The 23,820-nt window shown below is 54.8% G+C and overlaps 1 protein-coding gene across 2 annotated transcripts in view; it reads right to left on the bottom strand.

Annotated features, from left to right (window-relative positions):
- ANXA6 (annexin A6) overlaps positions 1 to 23,820 on the bottom strand; it is a 45,835-nt gene that overhangs the window by 13,317 nt on the left and 8,698 nt on the right. For both annotated transcript variants that reach the window (XM_040630391.1, XM_040630392.1), the window contains exons 2-19: positions 23,434 to 23,476; positions 18,714 to 18,804; positions 17,971 to 18,065; positions 17,313 to 17,426; positions 16,250 to 16,340; positions 15,279 to 15,358; positions 13,391 to 13,447; positions 12,466 to 12,559; positions 11,946 to 12,041; positions 10,722 to 10,780; positions 9,557 to 9,679; positions 8,429 to 8,487; positions 6,913 to 6,991; positions 5,181 to 5,262; positions 3,886 to 3,980; positions 3,153 to 3,266; positions 957 to 1,047; positions 165 to 244 (exon numbers count right to left, since the gene is read on the bottom strand). In XM_040630391.1, the coding sequence (XP_040486325.1) occupies positions 165 to 244; positions 957 to 1,047; positions 3,153 to 3,266; positions 3,886 to 3,980; positions 5,181 to 5,262; positions 6,913 to 6,991; positions 8,429 to 8,487; positions 9,557 to 9,679; positions 10,722 to 10,780; positions 11,946 to 12,041; positions 12,466 to 12,559; positions 13,391 to 13,447; positions 15,279 to 15,358; positions 16,250 to 16,340; positions 17,313 to 17,426; positions 17,971 to 18,065; positions 18,714 to 18,804; positions 23,434 to 23,451 (1,518 nt within the window). In that variant the 5' untranslated portion in view covers positions 23,452 to 23,476. The remainder of the gene's footprint in view (positions 1 to 164; positions 245 to 956; positions 1,048 to 3,152; positions 3,267 to 3,885; positions 3,981 to 5,180; positions 5,263 to 6,912; positions 6,992 to 8,428; positions 8,488 to 9,556; positions 9,680 to 10,721; positions 10,781 to 11,945; positions 12,042 to 12,465; positions 12,560 to 13,390; positions 13,448 to 15,278; positions 15,359 to 16,249; positions 16,341 to 17,312; positions 17,427 to 17,970; positions 18,066 to 18,713; positions 18,805 to 23,433; positions 23,477 to 23,820) is intronic.

Here is a 23,820-nt window from a genome sequence, read left to right as displayed (position 1 = left end):
CAGCGGGAGAAGGCCTTACATGAGCCAGTCACAGCTTCAGCAGTGGGACGGAGAAGGCAAATGGAGAGGACACCCTTTTCTCATCAGGAGTGGGCTCCTAGCTCCCTGCCCTCCTCTCAGGCCCCCAGGGAGCCAGGTGGGCCTGGGGCCATGAACTCACTCACCGTGGCCAGAGAAATAAGGATCCTCTTGAAGTGGCCGGACGTGTCTGAGCTCAGAGCATCCTCTAGGGACTTGTGATAGTCTGAAACAGAGAAAGGGGGGTGTGGGTAGCTGCTGGCTAAGGATGGGGGGGTGCTTCTAGAAGCTTAAGACTTGAGCCAGAGCATGCTGGCAGGGCTGGTGCGGATGTAGGAGTTTGTAGCTGGTTCTTGTCAGCACCCAGTGATGCCACAGTGGGTCTTGACACACTGACGCCCCAGTCCATCACCTCCCTATCCGTCCCAGCTGAGGGCTCCTGGAATCCTTCCTCTCCTGCTTCCTGGCCACCCTGTGTTCCATCTTCTACCCTCCCTCCCGTAGGACAGGTGCCAGACCCATAAGCTCTGCCCACAGCTCTGGCCATGTCCCTCCCCCGCTCAAAATTTCTCCCATTTTAGAGCTGCTTACAAGGGGAAAAGTTTAAATGTTTTTGACTGGTACTTAAGATTCTTCAAAACAACATTCTGACCAAACACAGGCCTTCTGACTGAGGGCCCAGAGTGACTGCAGAGGCCGCCCACCCAGGAGGCCACCCTCTTGCTCGCCAGCAGCCTGGACACGCTTTCCTCTCACTCTTCCCCTCCAGGCGGGACTCTCTGCCTGGGGTACCCTTTCCTCGGACACAGGGCTGGGCATACCCAGGGCTTATCAAAGCCTCGTGCCCGGGAGAGGGGAGATGGGCAGAGCTGTGGGGTGAGGTGGTGCTTCTCTCACCACCTCCCAGTGGTACTGGGCCCGGGGCGTCCCATACCCACCTTCTTTATAGGCCTCACAGATGGCCCGGATTTCTGCGTTGGTCCGTGTAGCGAGGATTTCGATGAGAGTCTTTTCATCTGTGCCAGCTCCCTAGAATGTCAAGACCAAGAAGACTTGAACCACAGTCCTTACCCCCATGCAGAGACCTGAGGGGCCCTGGCCAAGAAGGCCCCTGTTCAAGGAACCACCCAGGAGGCAAACGCTCAGACCACCAAGCCTTCCTGGACTTTCTCCTTACCCCTAGACCAGAGACAGCACAATCAGGGCGGAACATGCCAGTTTGTCAAGATTTCCAGAACCTCCCATGAGAATTGCTTTGGACCAAAGATTAAAAAGAAAAGAATATAGGGTCTATAGGCATGTGTATATTAAAAGGCATACACACATATATATCCGAATAGAAATATTTATGTGTAAGTATATAAAAAGAACAGAGGTCATGCATCACAGTATAACAGTGATTGTGGTCTCTGGGTGGGCGAAGGATCACAGGCAAGTTCTTGTTTCTTCTTTTTTGCTCTGTGTAGATTTTCTCACATATTATTTTGTCAGAAGAAAAAAAGGTTTTGTGCTTTAAGGGAAAACATGCTGTATTTGTTGATATTTGCGTTTGAGGAGTGATCTAGGGACAGACACGTCAGATCCTCTGGACTGAGACAGCTCCGGGAAACAGCTACTCAAAGGTCCTCACTTTGGGGTGGGGGGGGAGGTGAAGGAGATAGACAGATCGATGGATTTGAATGTCTGTTAAACACCTGCAATGTGCCAGTTGCTGCATAAGCCACTGCAGCCACAACTGTAAAAAACAGGTAAGGCACGTCCACTGCCCTTAGAGGTCACTGCCTGCGGGGCGCCCAGTCCGTGGGTGCCCTGACCTGACGGAGACTGAGGCTGACGGAGATCTTCGCAGGCGCTTTATTCAAAGCAGGCACGTGGGGAGGAGAGCCCGATCCCCAGAGCATCCTAAGACCCAGGGTCTAGCCCCAGCCTTCCCCTAGCTCACAGGTGCACTGAGCCTCCCTCGGTTTCCCATTTGTAAACTGTGGGAATGGAAACAGTTGGGTCAGGTTAGCTCACTGGGCCCTCCAACGTCTAACCTCCGTGTTTTCAAATCCTTTGCTTTTTTTTTGCCTAGGCATTTTAAAAGGATGAGAACCTCAATTTGCTTTGCCCAGGGAATGTCTGTTCTTCTCAGAATCCTCCAGGGGCCCAAAGCCCTAGTGGTCCCATGTGGTTGTCAAGTTAGGCTCCAGAGTCAGACAGAGCTGGTCTGAATCCCAGCCGTTAAACTTCATAATGCTGTGACATTGATTGAGTGACTTAGGCTCTGAGCCTGACTTTCCTCCTCTGTAAAACTGGGACAAAATAATAGCCTTGCCTTGTGGGTTGATGAGACAAGGAGCTGAGCCCAGGATGGGTCACCTTATGCTCTGATGACGGAGAGGGGCCCCATACAGCTGGTGCCTTGGGAAGCAAAGCGGTTCCAGCAATAGCTGGGCCGGGATATCACGTCCCTTCTTGCTAATCAATCACAAGGGCTGGTCTTCAAAGTTAACAGTGCCCTTCACCTGCGACCTTGCCTGAAGGGCAGGGGTGATCGTCCCCCACTTCACAGCTGAAGGCATGGAAGTTTAGAAAGTGTAAGGGCCCAACATCACACAGTGAGCTAGTGGCAAGCTTGACTAGAATACAGACTCTGACTGCCGTTGCTTCCCTTCCAGAGCCATCTTGCTTCCTCTAGCTGTTCCTTGAGATCCCTCTGACACCACTCATTACTGTGTGACCTCACTTGAATCAACCAGAGCAGAAGCCAAGACTTTGGTGGAACTCCTGGGAAGAAGGAACAGAGGTGCTCGCTGGTAGGACATACACAAGCCATCCTACTACCATGAGGAGAAAGGCTCTCTGAGAGTGAGGCCACCACAGAAAAGAGACAACCAAGGTAGGGGAGAGACAAGAGTCCGTATAACATTATTTGAACCCCTGGATCCAGCCACGTCTAAAACCAGGTGGAGTCCTATACCTTTCAGTTATAGGAACCAACATCCCCTTTGGTGCTCATGCTGGTTTGAATTGGTCGTGGGAAGGGCTCTGCCAAGGAGCTACAGCCAACCCACACCTGGGCCTGTGGGGAGCATCTATGTCCCCCCAACACCTGCAGACTGGACCCCATCCCTTTGGTGCCCCCACCATACCTCCATGGCCTTCTTCAACTGCTTGGCATCGTAATGGGCCGGTGGCATCATGAGCCCTAGAATCAGCCTCGCCAGGTCTCCGGAGATCTCAGACTTCAGGTCAGCCATCAAGTCCTACAAGGAACAGGGCTGAGGTCACGCCAACATCAGCACGTGCTCCCGTGTGACCCAGGACAGGGAGGAGACGCGGAATGAGGAAACGGCTCCATGTGAATGCAGGGCATAGTGGGAGCCCGTGTCTGTCTTTGCTGATGTTTACTATTTAGAAGACGTCAAAGGAGGCAGGAAAAAAAAAAACCCAAGCCGCAGGAAGACCCGCTCTCCTTGGAGGCAAGGAGACAGGACAGGAAAGAGGACAGGGCCGAAGGACATCATTCCCACCCTGGGGAAACTCGCCAGTTCAACACAAAGCCATAATAATCACTGACACTCCCCCTTGGGGCCTTGAAGCCTCTGGAACATCGAGATCCAGAAAATGCTGCATGAAAACGACTCATGCCCCTCATCTCAGCCCCATGCTGAGCCATTCCCACAGGTGTTGATCCCAAGGAACTGGGGGACGGAGAGAATGCATTGCAGGCAGCTCAAAACCAATGAGGGAGATCCTCCAAGCACATGTGACCGCGGGGGGCCCCAGGGCCACGAAGACTCAGGCGCCCAGCTGCGCGGAGCTGGCTGTGACAGGCCAAGCCCTGGGGAGGAAGGTGAGGGCGGGGCCCGGCTGAGGCCTCACCCGGCCGAAGTGGGACTTGAAGGTCTGGCGGATCTGCTGCCGCTGGGCGTTGCTGCGGTGCGTGATGATGTCGATGATGGTGTCCTCATCAGTTCCTGAATCACCAAAGCCGCATGGCTCAGAGGAAGGCCCGGGGCCCAGCTTCCCCACGTTCCCGGCCCCCCACCCCGCCATGGGCTGCACTAATCTTTGCCAGGGCAGAAGCCGGCTAGAGCTCCAAGGGCCTGCAGGAGCCCTGCCTCTGGCCCACGCCACCGACTTTGCCCAGGTTCCTCCCTGCACTGCCTTCGGTCAGGTCACTGCTGAGAAGACGACCCCCAGAGGAGCAGAGAGCCCTGCCTGTGGTGAGAGTCAGGGCCTCTGATCCAGCCCTGGTTCTGGTCGTGGCGGAGCAAGTCCTGCCCCTTCCTGAGGCTCCATTTCCACACCTACACCACAAAGAGGCCAAGTAGCTACTACGGGATCCTTCCAAACTGGCAATCTAAATCCCACAGGGACCCGTGTCCTTTCTCTTCAACTCCCGAGGAGCTAGAGCCCAAGTCCTTCTGACTGGTGTAGGTTGACTCTGGAAGACATCAGGATACCACCTCTGGCCTCTCAGATTAATGCCCTCAACCTCAGACCCGGAACAGGACTCTACCTTTCAAAAGGACCTGTCATCTCACGGTCCTAGATATGCTCAGTGGATGTTATCATTCCCAAGTGACAAATGTAGATGAGGCCCAGAAGGGGGAGGATTTAAGCCAAGGCCTCATTAGATGGGGGTGGGGGTGGGCAGGGAGGAGTGATGGAGGCCAAACCTCGGCTCTCCGTCCCCGCTGGTCTTTCTGAGAACAGGGCATCCGCCCATAGAGTAGTTCTTCCCACTAATTCTAAATGGAGGCCCTGAAGGGGGAACCAGCAGGGGGCGCGCTCCCATCCCAGAATTGAGTCCGTATCTCTTATTTTCCAGTTGGGGAAATGGACACGCGAAGGCACTGAAGGACCTGCCCAAAGTCACACAGTAAGTCTAAGGCAAACCCAGGGGGAGAACCCAGGCCTTAAGACCTAGTACTTTCTTCTACACCAGGAGACTGCTCCTGAGAGGCTGGGGACACCCTGGTCTCTAGGAAGGGCTTGTGCCCAGTTCCTCATAACCCCCCTCACTCCTCCTTCCCTAGACTCAGGGAGCCAGGACCCTCCTCGTTCTGTGGACCCTAGTTGGAGGCCTCAGCTCTCACTCCTGCCTGGCCCACTGGCCAACCTGCCACACCTGCTGCCCCAGAAGCCGACCCGCCCCTTTCCTGTCCCCTTACCAAGTCCCTTCATGGCCTTCCGCAGTGCCTTGGCATCAGCGTCAGGGTTGAAGTTGTCCACAGGACGCACGGTTCCCTTCAGCTGCGAGAAGCAGAAAGAGACTCAGCAGGTGTCTGGAGGCCCCCCCGGGGGCCCGGCCAAGAGAGGAGCATGCAAGGGAGGGGAAGCTTTCCCCACGAGCTCCAAACCAAGCAGCTTCAGGGGAAAGAGGCAGGGGTGAAGGCACAGCAGACAGACCCCTGCCCTAGAGCTGAGAAGGGGAGAGGGAGAAGAGACAGACCCAGGTCCGGGAGCAGGGCAAGTGCTGGTCAAGCCAGCCTCCTGCCCCAGGAGTCAGCTCTGTCCTAGCTGCACTGGGGCCTCCCCAGTCCCTCAGAATCCTGCCCTGTCCCCAAGGCCCTCCTGCCTCTTCAGGAGCCCCTCCCCTTGAAAAGGCGACCAAAATATCTGAAATACCAGAACAGAATCTCCCAAATTTCAGTCACTCCTAAGTGGGGTTCTCAGTGTTTCCCTATTTGCATACACCCTGTGCTATTTCTTAATGTTTTTACTTAATGCAACTTCTTTTCTGTTTTACTGAAATGCATTCATTTTTAAGCATATTTAAATACTCCTAAAGGGCAAGGAGTGTTGTTTATTTTGTTCTTGGATAGATCCCAAGTGCCTACAATGGAAGTAAGCACCCAAAAAATATTTGCTAAATGAATGAATGAATGAATAAAAATAATGTTGTATCACTATCATAAGGAGACAATGGATATTATGTGCCATCCACAGATGACAAGCCATAAAAATACATGTAATACAGAGAAAAAACCGTGTTGCCAAATACCACCCAATTTCACAAGATGCTGTTGCTTGTCAAAAGCTCTGAACTTGAAGCTAGCTCTCTCAGCTGTTTGTGAAAGAGGAAAGCCAGCGAGTGTGGCGGCAAACCGGATTCTCTGACAGAATGAGGAAGGTGGATGCAATCGGAAAGGAGTCGCCCCCTCACTATGTGAGCTTCCGCGTTGTTGAAGGCCATGGAGCCTCCCTCCACCCAAACGAATTCATTTCTTACACAGTTTAAGCTCATGTGCAACGAGAGTTCTTGCCTTGTGATTTGGGAAATGCTGTTCTAGAACGTCAGAGCTCAAGAGCCCTTGGAAGGCACTGAGCTTGCTGTGCCTAACACCTCATTCTAAAGATGGAGACAGAGGCCCAGAGAGGTAGGGACCTGCCAAAAATGGCTCCGTGAGTAACAGATAGAACGCAAGGCTCCAAATATTTTCACGTGGACCAAGTGCTACTAGTTCCTGGAATGGTTTGGCCCAAGTACTTCTGTGGACCTGGGGTCTCAGAATGGTCAGAACAGCCTTGAGTCATCCAGTGCACCGAGGAGGGCCCCTCTGTTCCACGTTCTCCTGCCTCCAAAGGCCAACTGACCCAGGACGACACAGGCCCCTCCCCAGAACCAGACATGTCTCCACTCAGCAAGCCCTGTTAGTAGTTAGTGGGCCAGAGCGCTTCCCCGCGTGGTAGAGGTTAATGCCGGAATCAGAGGCCCACACCAGAGTGCCGGCCCCCCAACTCATCACTCCTGGAAGACAAGGAAGCTTCAGATGTGAGAACCAACGTCTCAGGTTGGCCGCCAGGGGGCAGCTGGGTGCCAACCAGAGCAGCAGGAAGGTGCGAGCAGAAGACTGGAAGCTTGTGGTCAAGAGGTCAAGCAGGAGGTGGGGAGGGTCTGACCTCTACTCGGGCCACTGCACTAAGCTCCCACATCTGATAGGCCACCTGCGCTGCCTCCGGGAAGAACTGGCCAGCAGCACTGGAATGGAGGGGGTTAGGGAGAGGATAGGAGGGAACGTCATCATGGGCAACACTCCGCACACACAACACACAGGCACGTATGCACACACACACGGACACACAGCCACATAAGCACACGCACACTCGGACACACACAGCCACGTATACACATGCACGCCACACACAGAGCCACGTATGCACATGGACACACATAAACACACAGCCACACACTTTAAGTAAATCCATTTGGCTTTACCTTCTCTCGAGCCTCATCCATTCAGAGCCCTCCCCTCCATTTCTGAGAACCTTCTACGGTCTCTTGAGACCCCCTGCCATGCTGGCTTTGCCCAGCAGCCCTCATGGCTCCAAGTTCCATGCAGGATAGGAGCTCTCGAATCCTCTGACCTCCCCTTTCTTCCTCATGATTTGAATGATTTCTCTCCACATCTCCCCTCTCAAACAAGTCGGTGACCAGCTTACGGCCAAGTCACCTTGATATCCCCTCCTGCAAAGCACCCGGGTGTACGGGATGCTGAGGAAACTTCTGTGAACTGAAGTCAGCCCCCAGGACACTTGTCAAAGGTTAGCAGGAGGCTCTCATACCCCTGACTTAACTGGATCCTTAAAAGATCCGGGAGGGAAAATCAGAGGACCCGTCGCTCCCCTCCTCACACACAAATCTGGTCAAGTCATGCCCAGTGTCACCGCTTCCACGGTTCCCCACTACCCCCAGGAGAGGTTCTTCTGCCAGCAGGAGGCCCCCAGGCCCTGCCCACCTCTCAGCCTCCTCTATTCCCTGGTGTCAGGGACAGAAATGAACCAGGCTGAAACCTGCCCATCTCTCGGCCTTTCCTCCACCACTCTCTTTCAGACCGGGTCTTCACCTCCTCCCCTTCCTCACCGTCTTCCTCAGGCCTCTGTTTCTTTACGCCCAGGAGCCTCCCTCAGTCTGGCACAGTGCCCTGATCTGTGCGTTCCCAGGCACACACAATTTCCCCATCCCAGGTCGGCCCCACAGGTGGGCCCTGGTCCGTCTGCCTCACTGGGCTGGGGGCTCCACCAGGACTCCCCCATGAGGCCTGCTCGCAGCACGTGCCTGGGACAAACACGCTGAATAAAGGAGCAGGCAGAGCAGGCCCCGTATTTCTTCTGTAGAGCAGACGATGACACTGAGAAGCGGCTATGAGGTAACAGGGCCTGGACCCCCCTTCTGATTCCCAGTCCACACCCCTAGACTGACTTTCCAAGTGCACGGGAGCACACACCTCCGTCTGGGAGTGCACATTCCCGTCACACACACACACACACACACACGTTCACCTGTGCGCAGCTCCTGGCACCGAGGACTCCCCAAGCTCACCCAATCCATCCATCTGTCAGGATGAAGGCCACGAGGGCCCAGGCCTGCCACCCCCGGGGGCCACTCCCTCCAGCCTGGGGCCCGGGGGCCACTTACTCATCATCACCCCCACACAGCTTCAACAGAGCTTTCTTGTAATCGCCAGACGTGTCATTCTGCAGGGGGAGAGAGAGAAAGGTGATGTCTCACTCACCTCTGGGCTCCCCTCGGACAAGGAGGGGAGGTTCTGCAGAGCCCAAACTAGGGAAGGCCGGAGAAGGCTGCACATATGCCTAGCAGCCCGGACTCCCCTCCGGTCTGGGGGTGGCTGAGACCACCAAACGCTGGTGTGCTGGTGAGCACTTCACAACCGGCTCTTGGGGGGGGGCACAAGTGAAAAAGCCCTGATTTGTCACATCTAGCAATCTCTGTGCTGTAAATACGTCCAACAAGGGGTACTTTCAAGCTACCAACATTGCACCGAACTGGGAGCCACTGCGAGCCGGCCCCGGCACACCACTACCCCCGGACAATCCCAGCCGGGCCCTCCCACGTGAAACAGTCCGTGAAAATAGGGCTCCATGAGCAAAAACACCGGGAGATGCCAAACCCAAACAAATGGATGTAGTGTATTTATACCCCTCTTGGAGCTTCATGATGGATTTAACATATTAAAGGCTGTGAGAAGTTCTGAAGTAAACACACTGGCTTGTCTTTACTTATACTCGTTTTTTCCCAAATATTTCCCATGAAACATTTCTGCATGTAATGCCTACAAAATTCCTCTTTGGAAACATACTTCAGGGTATGGAACATGGCTGGACTCATAAAGCTCTATCTCACTTGCCCCCCAAAAGAGAAAAAACCCCAATTCTCTATCTGTCTCTTTGCCAAGTGTCACGGGCTGGACACCCCAGTCATCCACAGATCACCCGGCCCGGGGCCAAGAGTTCTCCCCGCTTCTGCAGCCTGACCTCTCACTGCCCTTGGGATGGAGGCCTCACCCTGACTTCAGCCTGCATGCCCTTCCTGACCCAGCCCTGCCTTCCTTTGGAGCTTCATGACTCACCAGCACCACCAGGCAACTTGCTTCTCTGTTGAACTGTCTCACATTCCCTGAATGTGCCACGAAGCAGGGGCTCCTGGAATTCCCAAGAGACTCCGAGCTTTCTGGGACAGTTCTTCTCCCCTGGGAGTGGTTCCCAAGCCCTCTGCTCCTCTCTGTAGCCTGTTAGCTCCGCTCACCTTGATCATGTTGTACAGCGACTTCTCATACTTGGTCCGGAATATCTCCCGAATGTCAAGCATATCCAGCTCACTGCGGGAGACCATGATGCGGATCAGGGTGTTGTCCCGAGTCCCCAGGCCCTGAAAGACAAGTGGGTTTGGGGGACAGGGACTTGAGAGGAGGCCGGAGTGCTGAGAGCCCCCAGCTGAGTTGAAAATACAATTTTTGTGATAGAACATTAAAATTAAGAACAAAAGAAACAAAACATTGCCATTCCCCCAGAAGCTCCCTATGTGTCCCCCTTGCTTTGATTTCCTTCCTCCCCTCATACATCAGGCCCGTCCTTGGTTTCCCTTATAATTTTATCATAACGTTGTGACTCTAAGCACAGATTGTGTACGTGTGCATATCTTGGAACGCTGTAACTATACCACTTCGCATTTATTTCTCTTGCTACTCCTGACGGACATCGGGTTGTTTTTCATTTTTTCCTAACACAGACAATACTGCCACATTCGTATGAACGCACGTACACAGGCACCCTCTCTCCCAGGCTGAGCTGCCCGACCTCGCTCGGAAGGACAGTGAATGGGCCACAGTTCCCTTGCCCTTGTGAGATGGTCAGCCAGGGCCGGGAAGGCCTGAGCTCCCGGGCTTTGGGTCTGTGGCCCCCGTATTCATGTACCCGTTGTGCTATGGAATGACCGTCAGGCTCCGTGCGTCCTGTGTGCGACATAGTGGGAATCACAGTTCTCACATACACATTCGGAGCAGGGTCGCTGGGTCACAGGGATAAATAGCACGAGCCTTAGGAGACAATGATAAATATCTTCCAAAGTGCACCGTACAGAACCATTCTGGTCAATTACTACGTTTGAAATGTATGGGTTTCCAGCCCATCTGGATGGATGAATCAAGTGCAGGCTGTCCTAACTCCCTGTGACCAATCATGAGGTCGGGGCAGGTATTTGGGTGGGGGTGGATGGGTGTGCGACTGGACAGCGTCCCAGGCTCGGGGGAGCTCACCTGGGAAAAAGGCCATCACTCTCTCCTGTGGCCAATCCCCTGAGGGCTCTCTTTGGCCAGGGGGCCCTACAGACTGGTCGGAGAGTCTCTACAGTCCCCTGGGGATGGGCAGAGAGCCCCTCCCACAAGCTCATTCCCAGCGACCCCACCACACACCTTCATGGCTTTGAAGAGCCTTTCTGCAAAATACTCTGGGGTACTCCGGATACACTTCACTGAGGAGAGGGAAGAAGAGGTAGAGTTATTCTGGCTGCCTCAGAATGGCTTGGGCTGGCCTGACCCCTTCTTTTTTTTTTTTAACCCCTTGGGGACCACCAAATGCAAACCCAGGAAGAACCCAGGTTCCCGATACCCTGAGGCTGCCGCCCCCCCTGCCCCCCCCAGCTTGTAAGGCACACCCAGAGCATGAAGAAATCAGGAACTGGGCTGCTGAAATGTGGACTGTGTATCTTAAAGATCCACTTCATCTTTCTAGTCCTCTGGGGGGTTTGCAGGGAACCGGGCCTGGTGGGGGTAGTGCTGGGGGTGAAGCTGGGAGAGGTGTTTCTTTAGATCCTGCTGTAGCAGAAAGGTACGGGCAGCAACATCACTTTGGATCCTGCCAGCAGAGCAGGCCAGAACCTGACTGCTTGAAACCAAGTTGGGAAGGGCCGGCTCTGGGCAGGAGGATGAGGCTGGGGATCGAGCTCTCCCCCAGACAACACGCATACAACCCAGCCCAGTCTCGGACACACCGACTCTCACAATGTCCAGCTTGTAAGGGCCTCTGGGTCAGGCAGTCCCTCCCCCCGCCCCCGTTTATCAGATGAGGGAACTGAAGCCCAGCGAGGACGGGGACTGCTCCACGTCAACAGCAGATTTGGGAGAAGCCCTGGGTTTGAATCTTGACTCCACCACTGACTACTCTGCTCCTGGCATGCCCCGTTCCTGGAAGACCCCCAAGTCATGACCAAACTACCCCTTGGCAAGTGGCCCAGCCTCTGTGAGATGTGGTTTCCTCATCTGTGAAATGGAGCTCATGTCCACCCCCGGGTGTGTTTTTAGAGATCAAACACCCCGCACAGCACCCGGCACACAGTACACGCTCCACACCAGTCTGCTCTCCTGCCGGTTCTTTCCCGAGCCCGGGCCCTCGGCTCTACCCAGCCCCGCCACACACACCGGGGGAGGGAGCGGCAGGAAGTCAGTGCCTGAGGCTCCATTCCCTGCCTCCCTGACTTCATGCTGCCCTGGCCAACCCACAGAATTCACTGCCCGTCTGATTTTTCTCCTTCCTGCCTCCAGACTATATAATCCCCCTTTTCCACTCTTGGCCTCTTGTTCCTGGGCCAGAAACCCAGAATCCCTCGAAGCCCCTGGGAATGCAAGGTGAGCACGTACCCACGGCCAGCATCAGCTTCTCAAAGTCCCCGGACAGCTCCCCTCGGATGCTGGCCTCGATCGGCTTCCCGGTGGTCTTCAGATACTCATCAAACACTGGGTCGGAGAGACAGGGATGTGGAGAGTGCCCCAGCACGCAGAAGAAACCAGGACCTCAGAAGGGGAGGCCAGGACCTGAGCGCCCCCAGTGAAGGTAGAGCCGGTATTTGAGGGGCTAGCTGGCAGCGAGGTCACACACACCACGAGCCACCGTGCCGTCATGCCACGTATGACGTGAGGGACCGTGTGTACCTCGCACTCCAACATGAAAACAGGACTGGCACTCAGATGGGAAGGTTGAGCACCCTGTTAATGACTTTGCCGAGGGACTACACAAACCACCATCCAATAAAATCAGGGCTAGTACTTGCATTGTAGATGAAGTAACTATCCTGCTCCATGAGCAGAAAAGGATAAAAGAATGGAGTTCTTGGCACAACCCCAAGGGAGCAGCTGTAGGTCTTTCTTCTCTGGAACTTACCCAACCGAAGATGCTGCTTGCTGCGATTTCCCAAAATGTAAATGAACTGGGCTTCATCTGTTCCCCATTTCAGTTCCCCTGCCTCGTACAGGTCCTGAAGGGGAAGAGGAAGGACTTCACTGAAAGAAGACAGAACTCGCTGGCCACACTTATCAACTGCTGCTGGATCCCTGAACATACCAGTAATTGGTAGCCTCAGGACCTTTGCACACACCCGTATACCTTCCTTTCTTTCTGGGGAAACTCCTACTCAACCTTCAAGGCCCAGATTAAATGTCCCATTTGTTCTCAAAGCACTTTCTGATGTCCCCAAGGCAGAATTCTCTTTCTTCCTCTCCTTCCCTCTTCTCAGCTCCTATAGTTTTTTGCTTCTTTACTGCTTTGCTCTACTGTATATTATAATGACTTCTTTATATGCCTGTCTCCCCACTATGGCATGGGCTCCTCAAAGACAGAGATTATGTCTTAGCAGTCTCTGTATCTACCCTGCAGTGTCTCGTGCATAGTGGGGCCCAAAACACCTGGAATGTAATGCTATATCCCTAGAGGAGGTGTCTGTACGATCCATATAGGCCTATTTCTCCCAGCACTGTCTGATTTTATTCATTAGTGATTCCCCAGTGCTTGGCAGAGTGCCTGGCACATAGCAGGTGTTCAACACACATTAATTAACTGAATAAACAAAGGAACAAATGATAAAAGCTCCCAAATAGATCTCACCAACTTTATATGTGTTGTGTACCTTTGAAAGACAACTTAAGTCCTTTCTTCAACAAAGCACTGTATAAAATGCTGGCTGTGAGTCAGTTATTTCTGATATTTGATGCAAATTACTTGGCGCCCAGCCCTTCCCAGGATCCCCAAGCTCCCCGCTCTTGGGGCTCCCTTGCTGTACCCCAAGAAGCCTCGGTCTGTGCTGGTTTACCTGGACGTCCTGTTGTACCAAGTCCTCGCTCACCACATCGTCCTTCTCCCTGGTTCCCTGGGCAGAGACACAGGGACACAGGGTTCAAATACCAGAGCTGGGGTGGGGGTTGGGGCAGAGGCGTGGATACCAGGGGTGGAGACCGGGAGGGTAGAGAAAGCGTAGTGGCCCAGATGTGCCCTGGAGCAGTGACCCCAGCTGCCCCTACATCAAGACCGAAGCATCTATTTTGCGGGGAATCATAGGGTCCCTCCTATTGGCTTTTCCTCTCATCCTCGGAGTTGGGACCAAAGAGGGGAGTCCTGGGAATGACCCAGATCCCACCAGGTGCCCCATCCCAGGGCAAGCCAGAGCCTGTCCTGAGAACAGGACCCTGCTCAAGTCCCGGTAGGGCTCACGATGCCTACCAACAATGACAGTGCAGGGCTAGGGTCTGCACATCTGCCTTCTACGGGGGGCTCCCAGACCCTAACCAGACAACTCATCAGGGAGGATCTGAGACGTGGGCCCTGCGATCCGAGCTCACGAGCAGGGAAAGCTCCAAATCCTACTGGTGTTTCTGCTGCTCCACCCACACCCTGTGCCCCACGTGACAAAGGATGGAACTCGTAGGGGACGGGGCCAGCCCGAGCAGGCATCGTGCTTCCACGGGCACGGGTCAGGCCTATGCTTCTCTCCTCCTCTCCCTGGAGTGTGCATCTCAGGATCTCACAGCCCCTGGTTCTCCTGGGGACTGAGCTTCAACAGACAGAGCCCGCACATTGACAATGCATGCTGCGGCACTGCCCACCTGGTGCTAGATGTTGAGAAGGAGCTGGAACTCTCCAGAACAAATGGCTTTGAACATGGGGGCAAAGGTCACACTTTCCCATTCCTGACGTTTCTGGTAATCCCCCAGCTGCTTAATACGGGACGGGGATTGCTATGGCAATGGAGAAAAAGACCAGGGAGCAGCTGGGGTACATTGTGTATGGGAGGGAAGGAAGTGAAGAAACAAAGAAGTGGCTTAATGTCTATATAAAGCTTCCGACAAGCGTGGCCCTTGGAGCTGGGGCTTGAAACTGCTCAATGCCTGAGCTCAATACCGGAGATTTCCGGGGAGCCGGCCAGGTGAAGGGGAAGCGGCGGGGTGGGGCATGTTTTCCAGCCCCCTGTAGCCATACAAAATGCAGGCCTGCCAGTACCAGAACTTTCCATTATTCAGAAGAACCTAGAAACTGGCTTTTGAGCAAAACTCCCCACTTTTAAATGTTAGCAACTAACTCAAAGTATTTTTTTTTTAAAACACATTGTGTAGGAAAACCAAGGGGGAAAAAAAACAACTTGGCAGATGAAAGCCAGTCTACAGTCTCTTCATGGTCCTTTTTTATGTCTCTGGGGGTGGGAGACAGGAGCGGCAGGGCTTGGCTGTGGGAGACGCAGTGCAGGCAGCCCCAGAAATGCCATATCCCTGCTGGTGACTTGCAGACGTGCCAGCCGTGCCAGCCACAGCTGGGGAAGCAATGGCAGGAGGGAGGCCTGGAGAGGAGGGGGAGGGGTGGGTGTGAAGAGAGGACGGAGGTCACAGGGGAGGAATTTTCCTGGGCACAAAAGAGGAGGGATGTGTGCAAAGGGAAATGCGGGTGACTGCCTGTGCAAACCAGGGGTGACCCAGAAGACCCCTGGGTGTTCGGATTCTATACCCAGGTGAGAGAGAGAGAGAACATCTCAAGTTCAAGGATAAATGGGCAACTGGGGAATGGCCACAGATTATGAGGACTTTACACCTAAGGAGCCACCAAGGAACCCCTCACAGGCCACCCGTCTGGGGCAAGAGGCGGAAGGTGCCCACAGCCCTCTGCCTGCACTCTGGTAGAGAGCTTCCGGGAGGACCCCAGTGTGGACCAACCTGGAGCAGGACCACGAGCATCTTCTGGAAGTGGCCAGAGGTGTCACCGATGATGTCGGCCTCTAGGTCTCGCTCATAGGCTGCAGGGAAGGAACGCAAGCTCTAGTCCCATCCCCAGGAGATCTTGGGAATCCAGGATAAAGGTCCCTGCTGCCTCCAATATGATCCCAGCACCCAGTCTCCGGGCTGGTCATGGAAAGACCCAGGGTGTATCTTCACAGGCTTCTGCACTGACCCCTGACACACCGAGACGGAATCTGTCCACGTTCTCTATCCCCACCTGTGCTATCCTACTCCAGGTACTGTGGTCGCCCACCTGGATGATGGCTACGGCCTTCTAACTATTTCCCCTCCTTCCGCTCCCCTCCTTCTCCAATCCACAGCAACAAGGGTGACTCTTAAAGCCCTCTCCAATCACGGGCTCCTCTGCAAACATCACCTCTTCTCTTGGCCTGCAAGGCACTGTGTGATCCTGCCCTGCCCTCTACCACTCTCACCTCACACTAGTACCAGGCTCATTTCTGCCCCAGGGCCTTTGGGTTTGCCATTCCCTCTGCCTGCCAGGATCTTCTCCCCACCCCTTACACAACTGGCTCCTTCTTATTCCCTCCCAAGACACGGTTTCCCTGACCACTTGTCTGGACCAGGTCCTTCCGAATTAAAGTCGGACTCTTGTTACTTCATTGTATAACAATGTGTCATCATCGTGTTTACCTGTGTATTGCCTGTATCCCTTGTTACCTCATTAGTCTGTAAATTCTAGAAGGCAGGGACTACATGGGTTCTGCCCACCACCATATCCTGAGAACCTAGAACCCTGCTGCACAGAGCAGCTATTTCTGACAAGGAGAAACGATGGATAGATCAGAGGGCAAGAGGAAAGAAAGTGGATGGACAGTCTTAGGATCCCCACCCTTGCAATTACCCTCCTTTCATATCTAAGTCCTGATGGCCCCTCCTGCCCATCTCACCATCTTTGTACGCTGCCACCAGCTGGTGGATCTGCTCATTGGTCCGAGAAGCCAAGATCTCAATGAGACACTTCTCATCAGTGCCGATGCCCTGGGAGAACAGAAGGGACATCAGAGTCAGGCTGGGATGGGAGGCCACCACCAGCCATGGGCTGGGCTCCTGGAGTGGCCAGAGCTATGGAACCCCCAACACTCAGGGAGCTCCTACCATAGCTCTTACGCGCCAGACTGGAGCCACTGTCCTGAGAATCAAAACACATAGGTTCTAGTCCCGCCTCTGCCAGCAGCTCGCTTTGTGACCTCTCATTAAGAAACGTTGTCTTTCTGGGCCTGTTTTCTCATCTGTAAAATGGAAATGATGCCAGTGGCTCTGCCAAACTCACAAGGACATCGAGAAGGCAATCTCTCCCATCGCTAAACTTCCCAATACATCAAGTAAATTCATGTTGAACACCTCATCTGAGGCAAAGCTCATAGCACTTTACAGACTGTCCTGCGCCAGGTACACTGAAGGGCTTTGATCCCTCCCTGCTTGCTAGCGAGCCACCCTCTCCTTCAACCAGACCGAGCCGCACTTCCTGTCCTGGACACACACCTCCACCCCCTCTCCTGACATCTTACCCAGCCTGGAATGACCTTCCCACTCTGATCAACCAAACCCTCCCCGGGGCTTCTGGGCCCAGCTTGATCCCTCATCTTCTGCGATGCCCTCTCAAGCCACCCTGGGCCTGCCCTCCTTTACTACGCCCTTGGCCTTGGAGCGTCGGGCACAACTTGTCTTTACGCCCCTGGATCCTGCTTCCTGAGGGCTGTAAGCTGCTGTGTTGGGGTCTGGGCCCAGGGCCCCCCTTATGAGATCTGTCTCACACCAACATCTGTCCCACATCTGGCCATCTGGAGGAGACTGCGGCACCCCCCGGGACAGGGTTTGCGCAAGCTGCCTCTCGCAGCAGGCCACACTGCTGGTGGGCGCAGGGCCCAGTGAGTGCCCGTGGCAGAGACCAGAATCTTCCCATTCAGCACACCCCCACTCGCAACACACACGCAGACCCGTGCTTCTTACCGCGATGGCGTCTTTAATTTCTTTGGCATCACAATAGGCAAGTGGCCTCATGAGACCCACAATCAGTCGTTCAAACTTTCCCGTCAGCTCATACTTCAAGTCAGCAATGAGGTCCTGGGTCGGGGTCGGGGAGGGAGGAGGAGATGGAGGAGGAAGGGGACGAGCGCTTATGGTAAGAGTTACATGTAATGAGCCCCTACTCTGTAAGGCACCGGGCTCAGTAAGCCCGTGGACCTGCCACTCTGGGAGGTATGGGCTCTCATCAACCCTAAGAAATGGGCGTAGAGACATCAGGGAACTTGCCCAAAGCCACGCAGCGAGCAATGGCGGTGCAGGATTCGAGCCCGTGGCACCGTGCCTCTCCCCCCAGCACTGTTTGTTCGCTTGTTGACTGGGTGTCTCTCCCACTATCTGTGGGTCCACAGGGCTGACACCTCACAGGTCTCGTTCACCTGTGTGCACCAACCCCTAGCCCGGGGCCCAAGCATATAGCAAGTATCGTAGATGTATCTGTGGCCGAATGGGGCCTGACTGAAGGGGAGAACAAAGGAGGGCAGAACTGTCAGCACGGAGGCTGAGCCGGAATACAACAGGAGACCAGGTGAATGAGATCAGCTCCCCAGCCCCACCCCATGGGCCCTGCGGTTGCCATGGTTACCTTGCCATAGAGGGACTTGTAGCTCTGGCAGATCTCCTGCCTCTGCCTGTTGCTCCGAGAAGTGATGAGCTCCAGGATGGCCTCCTTGTCACTGCCTGGAAGATAGGAGGGCACTGGTGACCCTCCCCCAATCTGCCTCCAGGAAGCCCACCAGGGGCTTCTGTTCATCAGGCGGTGGTGTCGGTGGGGGAGGATCTATGGGGACTGTCAAGCGCCCACTGAGAAGGATCCTAGCACCCACAGTATTTGAGGTCGGAGGGCCTGTGATCCAGCCCCTCATCAGACACATAAGGAAACTGAGGCCCAGAGAGGAGCAAGGACTCATCCAAGCTTTCACACTGAGACCTGGTTTAGAAAAACACAGGTATCCTAACACCCAAGACAGGGTTCTTTCAAAAACAAGAAAAATAAAAGAGAATAAGCAGCAACAAGTTCGGGGTGGCAGTGACTCCCAAGAGGAAAGGTAGCGGTGATGCTTCAGGAGGGGACCCACCGAAGACGTTTCGACTCTATGAGGAAGCAAGTGCTGTTTCTCAAGTTGGGTGGCAGGTCTGTGGGTGAAGCTTCTATTATTCCTTAGACCTTTTGGTTGGTCTGGAATATTTCATTATAAAATAATGAAAAATAATCAAAAGAGGAGACAAAAGAACGAGTGAGCACATCTCAACACCTCACCCCCACTGGGAATATCCCCACTCCCCTGCTCTTTCCTGGGGCCCCACTGCTGGTGGCCGAGCACCCACCAAAGCCCTTCATGGCGGTATACAGGGCCTCGGCATCCTGGCTGGGGTCAAAGCCTGGGAAGTCATGAATGGAGCCACGGTACTTGGCACCCTGTGGAGAGAAAAAACAGAAGGTAAACTGCTGACCTTAACTTAAACGGGGCTCCCAGCCCCAACCCCAGATCACACTCTCAACCCTGGCCATAGGCAGAGTCTAGGCTGAATTCCCTTCCCCTAAAATCAAGCCCTGACTACAGAAAGCCCAGGCAAGGGTAGGGACGACTCTCCCTGTACCGCCTGCCAGAGCCTGCCCCAAGGACTGTGCCCTTTCCCCGCAGGATGGTGGCTCCGTCCAGCCCACAGCACCGTACAACCTTGCCAGGACCCAGGAGAGAGGAAAAAGCCAGGCTGAGTGCAAGGGGTAGAAATGATGCCTGTAAGAGTAACGAGAGCTCCTCATACCTTTATGACACTTCACAGTTTACAAAGCCCTTTGGCCTCCATTAACCTGATTCCAACTTGTAGAAGCCCTAAGATGATCCGTATCACAGAAACAAAGAAACGGAGCCTAAAGAAGGAAAGCCTCCAGCAGAGGGTCCCACAGAGCCCAGATCTCTGGCCTCTTCCCCTCTGCTCTCCAGCTCCAGAAACCTTGCAGCTTCCAGCTTCTGAGGGTGAGGTCGTGGCCCAAGGGAAGCCCAGAGCTATCCTCGGAATCAATGCCAAGACAAGATGCCGCCCTTTGGGCCCAGTAAACTGAGCTAGCAGCTGGCATCTGAGGACAAGCTGGCTGGGTCCTTGGGGTAAAAGGGAGGAGAGGCCGAGCCAGAGGATCTTAGACACTGAATCTGAATGCACAATGGGCTGCCTCACAGAGAAGTCAGATGTGGGTCAGCTACATGGCCCCAGAGAAGTATGGCACCAGGAGAGTGGCCGAGAGCTGGGAGGGCTGGAGCCCATGAGCACACGGCACGGTGCAAGGGTGCTTAGCCTGGGCCAGGCCCAATGCTAAGCGCTGAAGATTCAGGAAGAAGGAAGACCTGCCCCTGTCTTTCATGAGCTTCGGACCCAGAGGAAAGAGACGAACACACAAATTAGCATAGAACTCGTCATAAATACCTAAGACAGAGGCTGGGTAATTTGGGAAAACAGTGGAGGCCGATTCTAGCTGGGGGAGGGAACCAGCAAAGGCTCTGTGCAAGGACTGGGGGTGGCCCGCATACACCGTGCCTTAAAGGAGTAAGAAGCAAATGCAAAAATGAGCCTCCAAGCATCTCCTGCGTCGCCCGGTGCCCACCCTGAAGGACCTGGCCAGACATCTGGATGCTCCTTGGTTTATGTTTGCAGTTCTGTTCCTCTGAGGTATGCATGCGTGGGCGCAGGGTTGCTATTTAAAGTTCTGACAGGGCGGGTGACACGGCCCTCTTCCCGCCATCCGTGAGTCCCCTGCAACCTGATCACACCCCTGGGCAGAGAAGGAGAAACACATGCCAAATACCCGGACCAGAGAAGAGACAGTCCCTTGAGAAAGCCCTAGGAGTGCCTGTCTTCCCCGGCCCCCCCGCCCCATGCATCCCAGCACCCAGCACACAGCTTGGCACAACCAAGCACCCACTGAATATCTGTTTCCTGGATGGACAGGCACATGCGTGGATGAAGGACTGAATATATTCTGAGCAGATCAAAGACTTCCTGGAGGGGAATTCACTGCTGAGACCCAAAGGATGAGTGACAGCGGGCCCCAAGGGCTGGGGGCGGGGGACAGAAGAGCAGAGGGGGGAAGGCTTCAGGCAGGAAACAGCATGGTCAAGTCCTGGAGGCAAGAGCAAGCGAGAACATTCGGGGAGGCAGCCCAGATTCTTCAGCGCTCGGTGCAGACGACGAAAGTCGCCAAGACCATGGGACTCCAAGTTGCCAGGAAGGAACGAGAAGAGGAGAAGGTGGAAGGGCAGAGGTCTCCTCCACCTCAGCCTGCCCCTCTTCCCACAGCGTGGCTGAGCACAGGGCTGCAACTGAAAGATGAGGCAATGTCCTCCCGGGGAGGGGCAGTCTAATGACTGGCAGGGAGCTGGATCCAAATGTTCCTTTGGAGATCGGTTCAGTGAGAAGTGAGGCCAGTTTCCCAGGTGCATCTTTGCATAAAGATAATAAACTCTCCCAGGGGCCCTCGGGATCACGGCCACTAGAAGAGGCGGACACGGGGGGATCCTAGCACTGGTCACCTTTAGAGGCACAGAGACAGTCCTTCCAATCACCCAGGCCTGGTTTCCCACCATCGGTCATCCTCATGCCAACCTCACGAAGTCTGCATCTCTGCTTCTCCTCACCTAGACGGCCTGTGGCTCCTCTGGCGGACAGACTCCTGGCCTCAGGCACCCATGGCCCAGGGGAGGGGAGAGCAGAGAAGGGACTTTCCACCCTGAAATATTCAGCAGGTCCTGCTGCCAGCTGGTGAGCGCCTGGCCCCTGGGGCTCTGAGGTCCTGGGACCCAGCCCAGCTGCTGCTAGAATAGGAGCCTGCGGCCTCTCCCGAGAGAGAGACGGCTGCCGGGCCAGGACTCCACCTCAGAGCTGCTGTGACCACACCTGACCGGGGCCTCATCTCTGCAGCTGCTGGAGTTCCAGGCACCAGCCTGCCCCTCCTGCCCGGTCCTCAGTGTTCTCATGCCCATCAGCAAGTTCCAATCCAGAACATCCCTGGGAAATGAACACCACAGAGCCATGCGTCTGGGACCTTTCTGATACCACGCTATTTCTTCACATCTTTGGGCCCCAAGCTCCCCTCTTCTAGGAGGAAAGACAGAGAGAATAGCACAATTAACACAGCAGAAATAACTGGGGGTGATCTGGAACAGAGAAAAGAGTGGCTTGTTCTGTGCGTGTGTGCGTGGGGGTATGTGTGTGGGGAAGGGGGTGCATGAGATGCAGAATGGAGGTGTTAATCACTGGAAGCAAGAGAATCGAACTTCAGCTCAAGAATGGAAGGAAGACCTTGCTCAAACTCTCCGGTTTTGTCTTCTGCAACCCCCTCCCTCACCCAAACCCTTGCACTCCACGTGTGCCAAATTACCTTTGCTGCCCCACCCCCACCCCCACTGAGCCTCTCCTCTCTGGCCTTCTGTTCCAGCATGCCTGCCCCCTGCAGCACATCAGCCCCTCACTCCCCCAGGAGCTCTCTCCAGGCACCTTTCCCAGTTTCCTCAACCTGTGTGCCCACCAAGCTCCTTCATTGCCTCCACCGGACATGAGTGCCGTGCGTGGGGGTTCCAGCTCCTCTCATGGGACAAGGGACCCCCAAGCTCTGCCACCCTGGGACTCTTGCTTGCAGACTGTCTACTGGCCCCTGGTCTATGGCAACAAGAAACCACGGGCCAGCCAGGCAGAAGCGTGGCCTGGGAGCACTGGAGCTGGATTCCAAAGATCTGTGCCTGAGGTCCTGGCCCCTCTGACCTCCCACGATCTGCTCTGTGCACTCTGGTCATGCAGAACCCTGCAATGTGACTGCCTCCCCGGAAGGAGCTCTGGTAGGACTACATACGGAAAATGGGGAACAGCAAGTTATACCTTGGACCTTTGCCCATAACCACTAACACTTTCTCCTCCTGGTCAGAGAGGACACTTGTGCAAAGTACGCTACTCAGAGGCGGATAGGGAGGCCACAGCTGGGACTCTCTTGAATACTGATCCTGTATCGTGTAACACACCATGCTCTTCAAAAATTGTGAACAGGCCCTCGTTCACTGGGTGGCAAGTCATGAACACTGAGGCCCAGAGAGGGTAAAGAACTCCCCGGATCACACAGCACTTGTGTTATGTCTGTGGCCAGTAGCTCTGTGACCGAAGTGAGGAGCAAAAGGGGCCTAGTCAGGTGTCCCTTGGTTTCATTCTCCCTTCCCCATCTCATCACTGCAGCGGCCCTATCTCCTTTTCTGATGCTAGCCAACAGGGGTCACTCTCGGGTGAAGGCTGGCACAGAAGGACACCTCGCTCTGCCCAAGGACAGAACCCGATCCTGGCCACACCCAGGAGTAGAAGCTCCGCCACACCTCAACTGCCACTGCCCAGCAAAATGGTCGCACAGCATGAAAGACGGGGGCCTCCCAAGCCAGGGAAACGTAATCCCAGATGCATGCGACAAGGGATACTCCCACCTCCACGGCAGAGAGAACCCTCTCATGCTTTTGCCTGTTCGACAGCCTTCTCCCGGGGAACCACTTCTGGGCCACATAGTTCAGGCCGGACCAACTCTACCACCTGAATCCAAATCACCATTGGCCCAGCCAATAAGAACCAAACCTAGGCCTTTCCCTGGAATCACTGCGAATAAATTATATTGCTTCCCCCAGGCCGCCCAGGAGGCAGAACGGAAGCTTGGGCCCGCTGGTGGCTAGAGTGCCAAATCAGGGAAGAAACGCCCACGAGTGAAGCCACCCATAGAAGTTCAACTCACAGAGGCAGAATCCTGACAACATCATTTGGGTCCCTGGAACCAGCCAAGCCTGAAGCCCTGGGCTGTTCGGTCACAGAAGCCAATACATAACCCTTCTGCTTAGGATGTGGTGTGCTGTCATGGGCACTTGCAACGAAGCAGGACGTGACTTGTAAGGAGAGCAAGCAAAGCCTGAGAACCTCTCCTGCTCCTTTCTAGATGAAGGTACCAGGGATCTGCAGAGCGGGCCTACTGGCTCTAGGAGCCCAGGAAAGGCAGAGCACAGCCTTCAGGAGGGGAGAGGCTCCTTACCTGTGCTGGTTTGGCCATGGTCTCAGGTTCTGCAGTGGTAACACTGTGGAGAAGAAAGAGACCCATGAGTGTGGTCCCCTCCATGCTTTCCCCCAGTTTCCTCAGCCTTCTTGCCTCCTGAGGGAAGCTATGCTCCTCCTGCTGCTTTCCAGCTGCCTCCAGCCCTTTAGGTTCAAGTCCACCCAGACCTGCCTCAAGACAATGGATAGACTGGCCTGGGTCCAGACTCTCCCACCAGGATGGGAGAGGGACTTGGAACTGAGCGGGAGACAGGGCATGACCCCTGAACACACGCCGCCTCTGGGCCATGCCAGGCACTTTCCCACATGTCCCACTCAATCCTCACAGCCATCCGATTCTCCCTTCCCCCCAGAGGACAAAATGGAG

Source organism: Ursus maritimus, unplaced genomic scaffold (genome assembly GCF_017311325.1).
Source record: "Ursus maritimus isolate PB19 unplaced genomic scaffold, ASM1731132v1 scaffold_15, whole genome shotgun sequence".
In the NCBI taxonomy this organism is placed as follows: Eukaryota; Metazoa; Chordata; class Mammalia; order Carnivora; family Ursidae; genus Ursus; species Ursus maritimus.
Note: the sequence above shows the minus strand (reverse complement) of the source record. Positions and strands in the feature narration are given on the sequence as shown.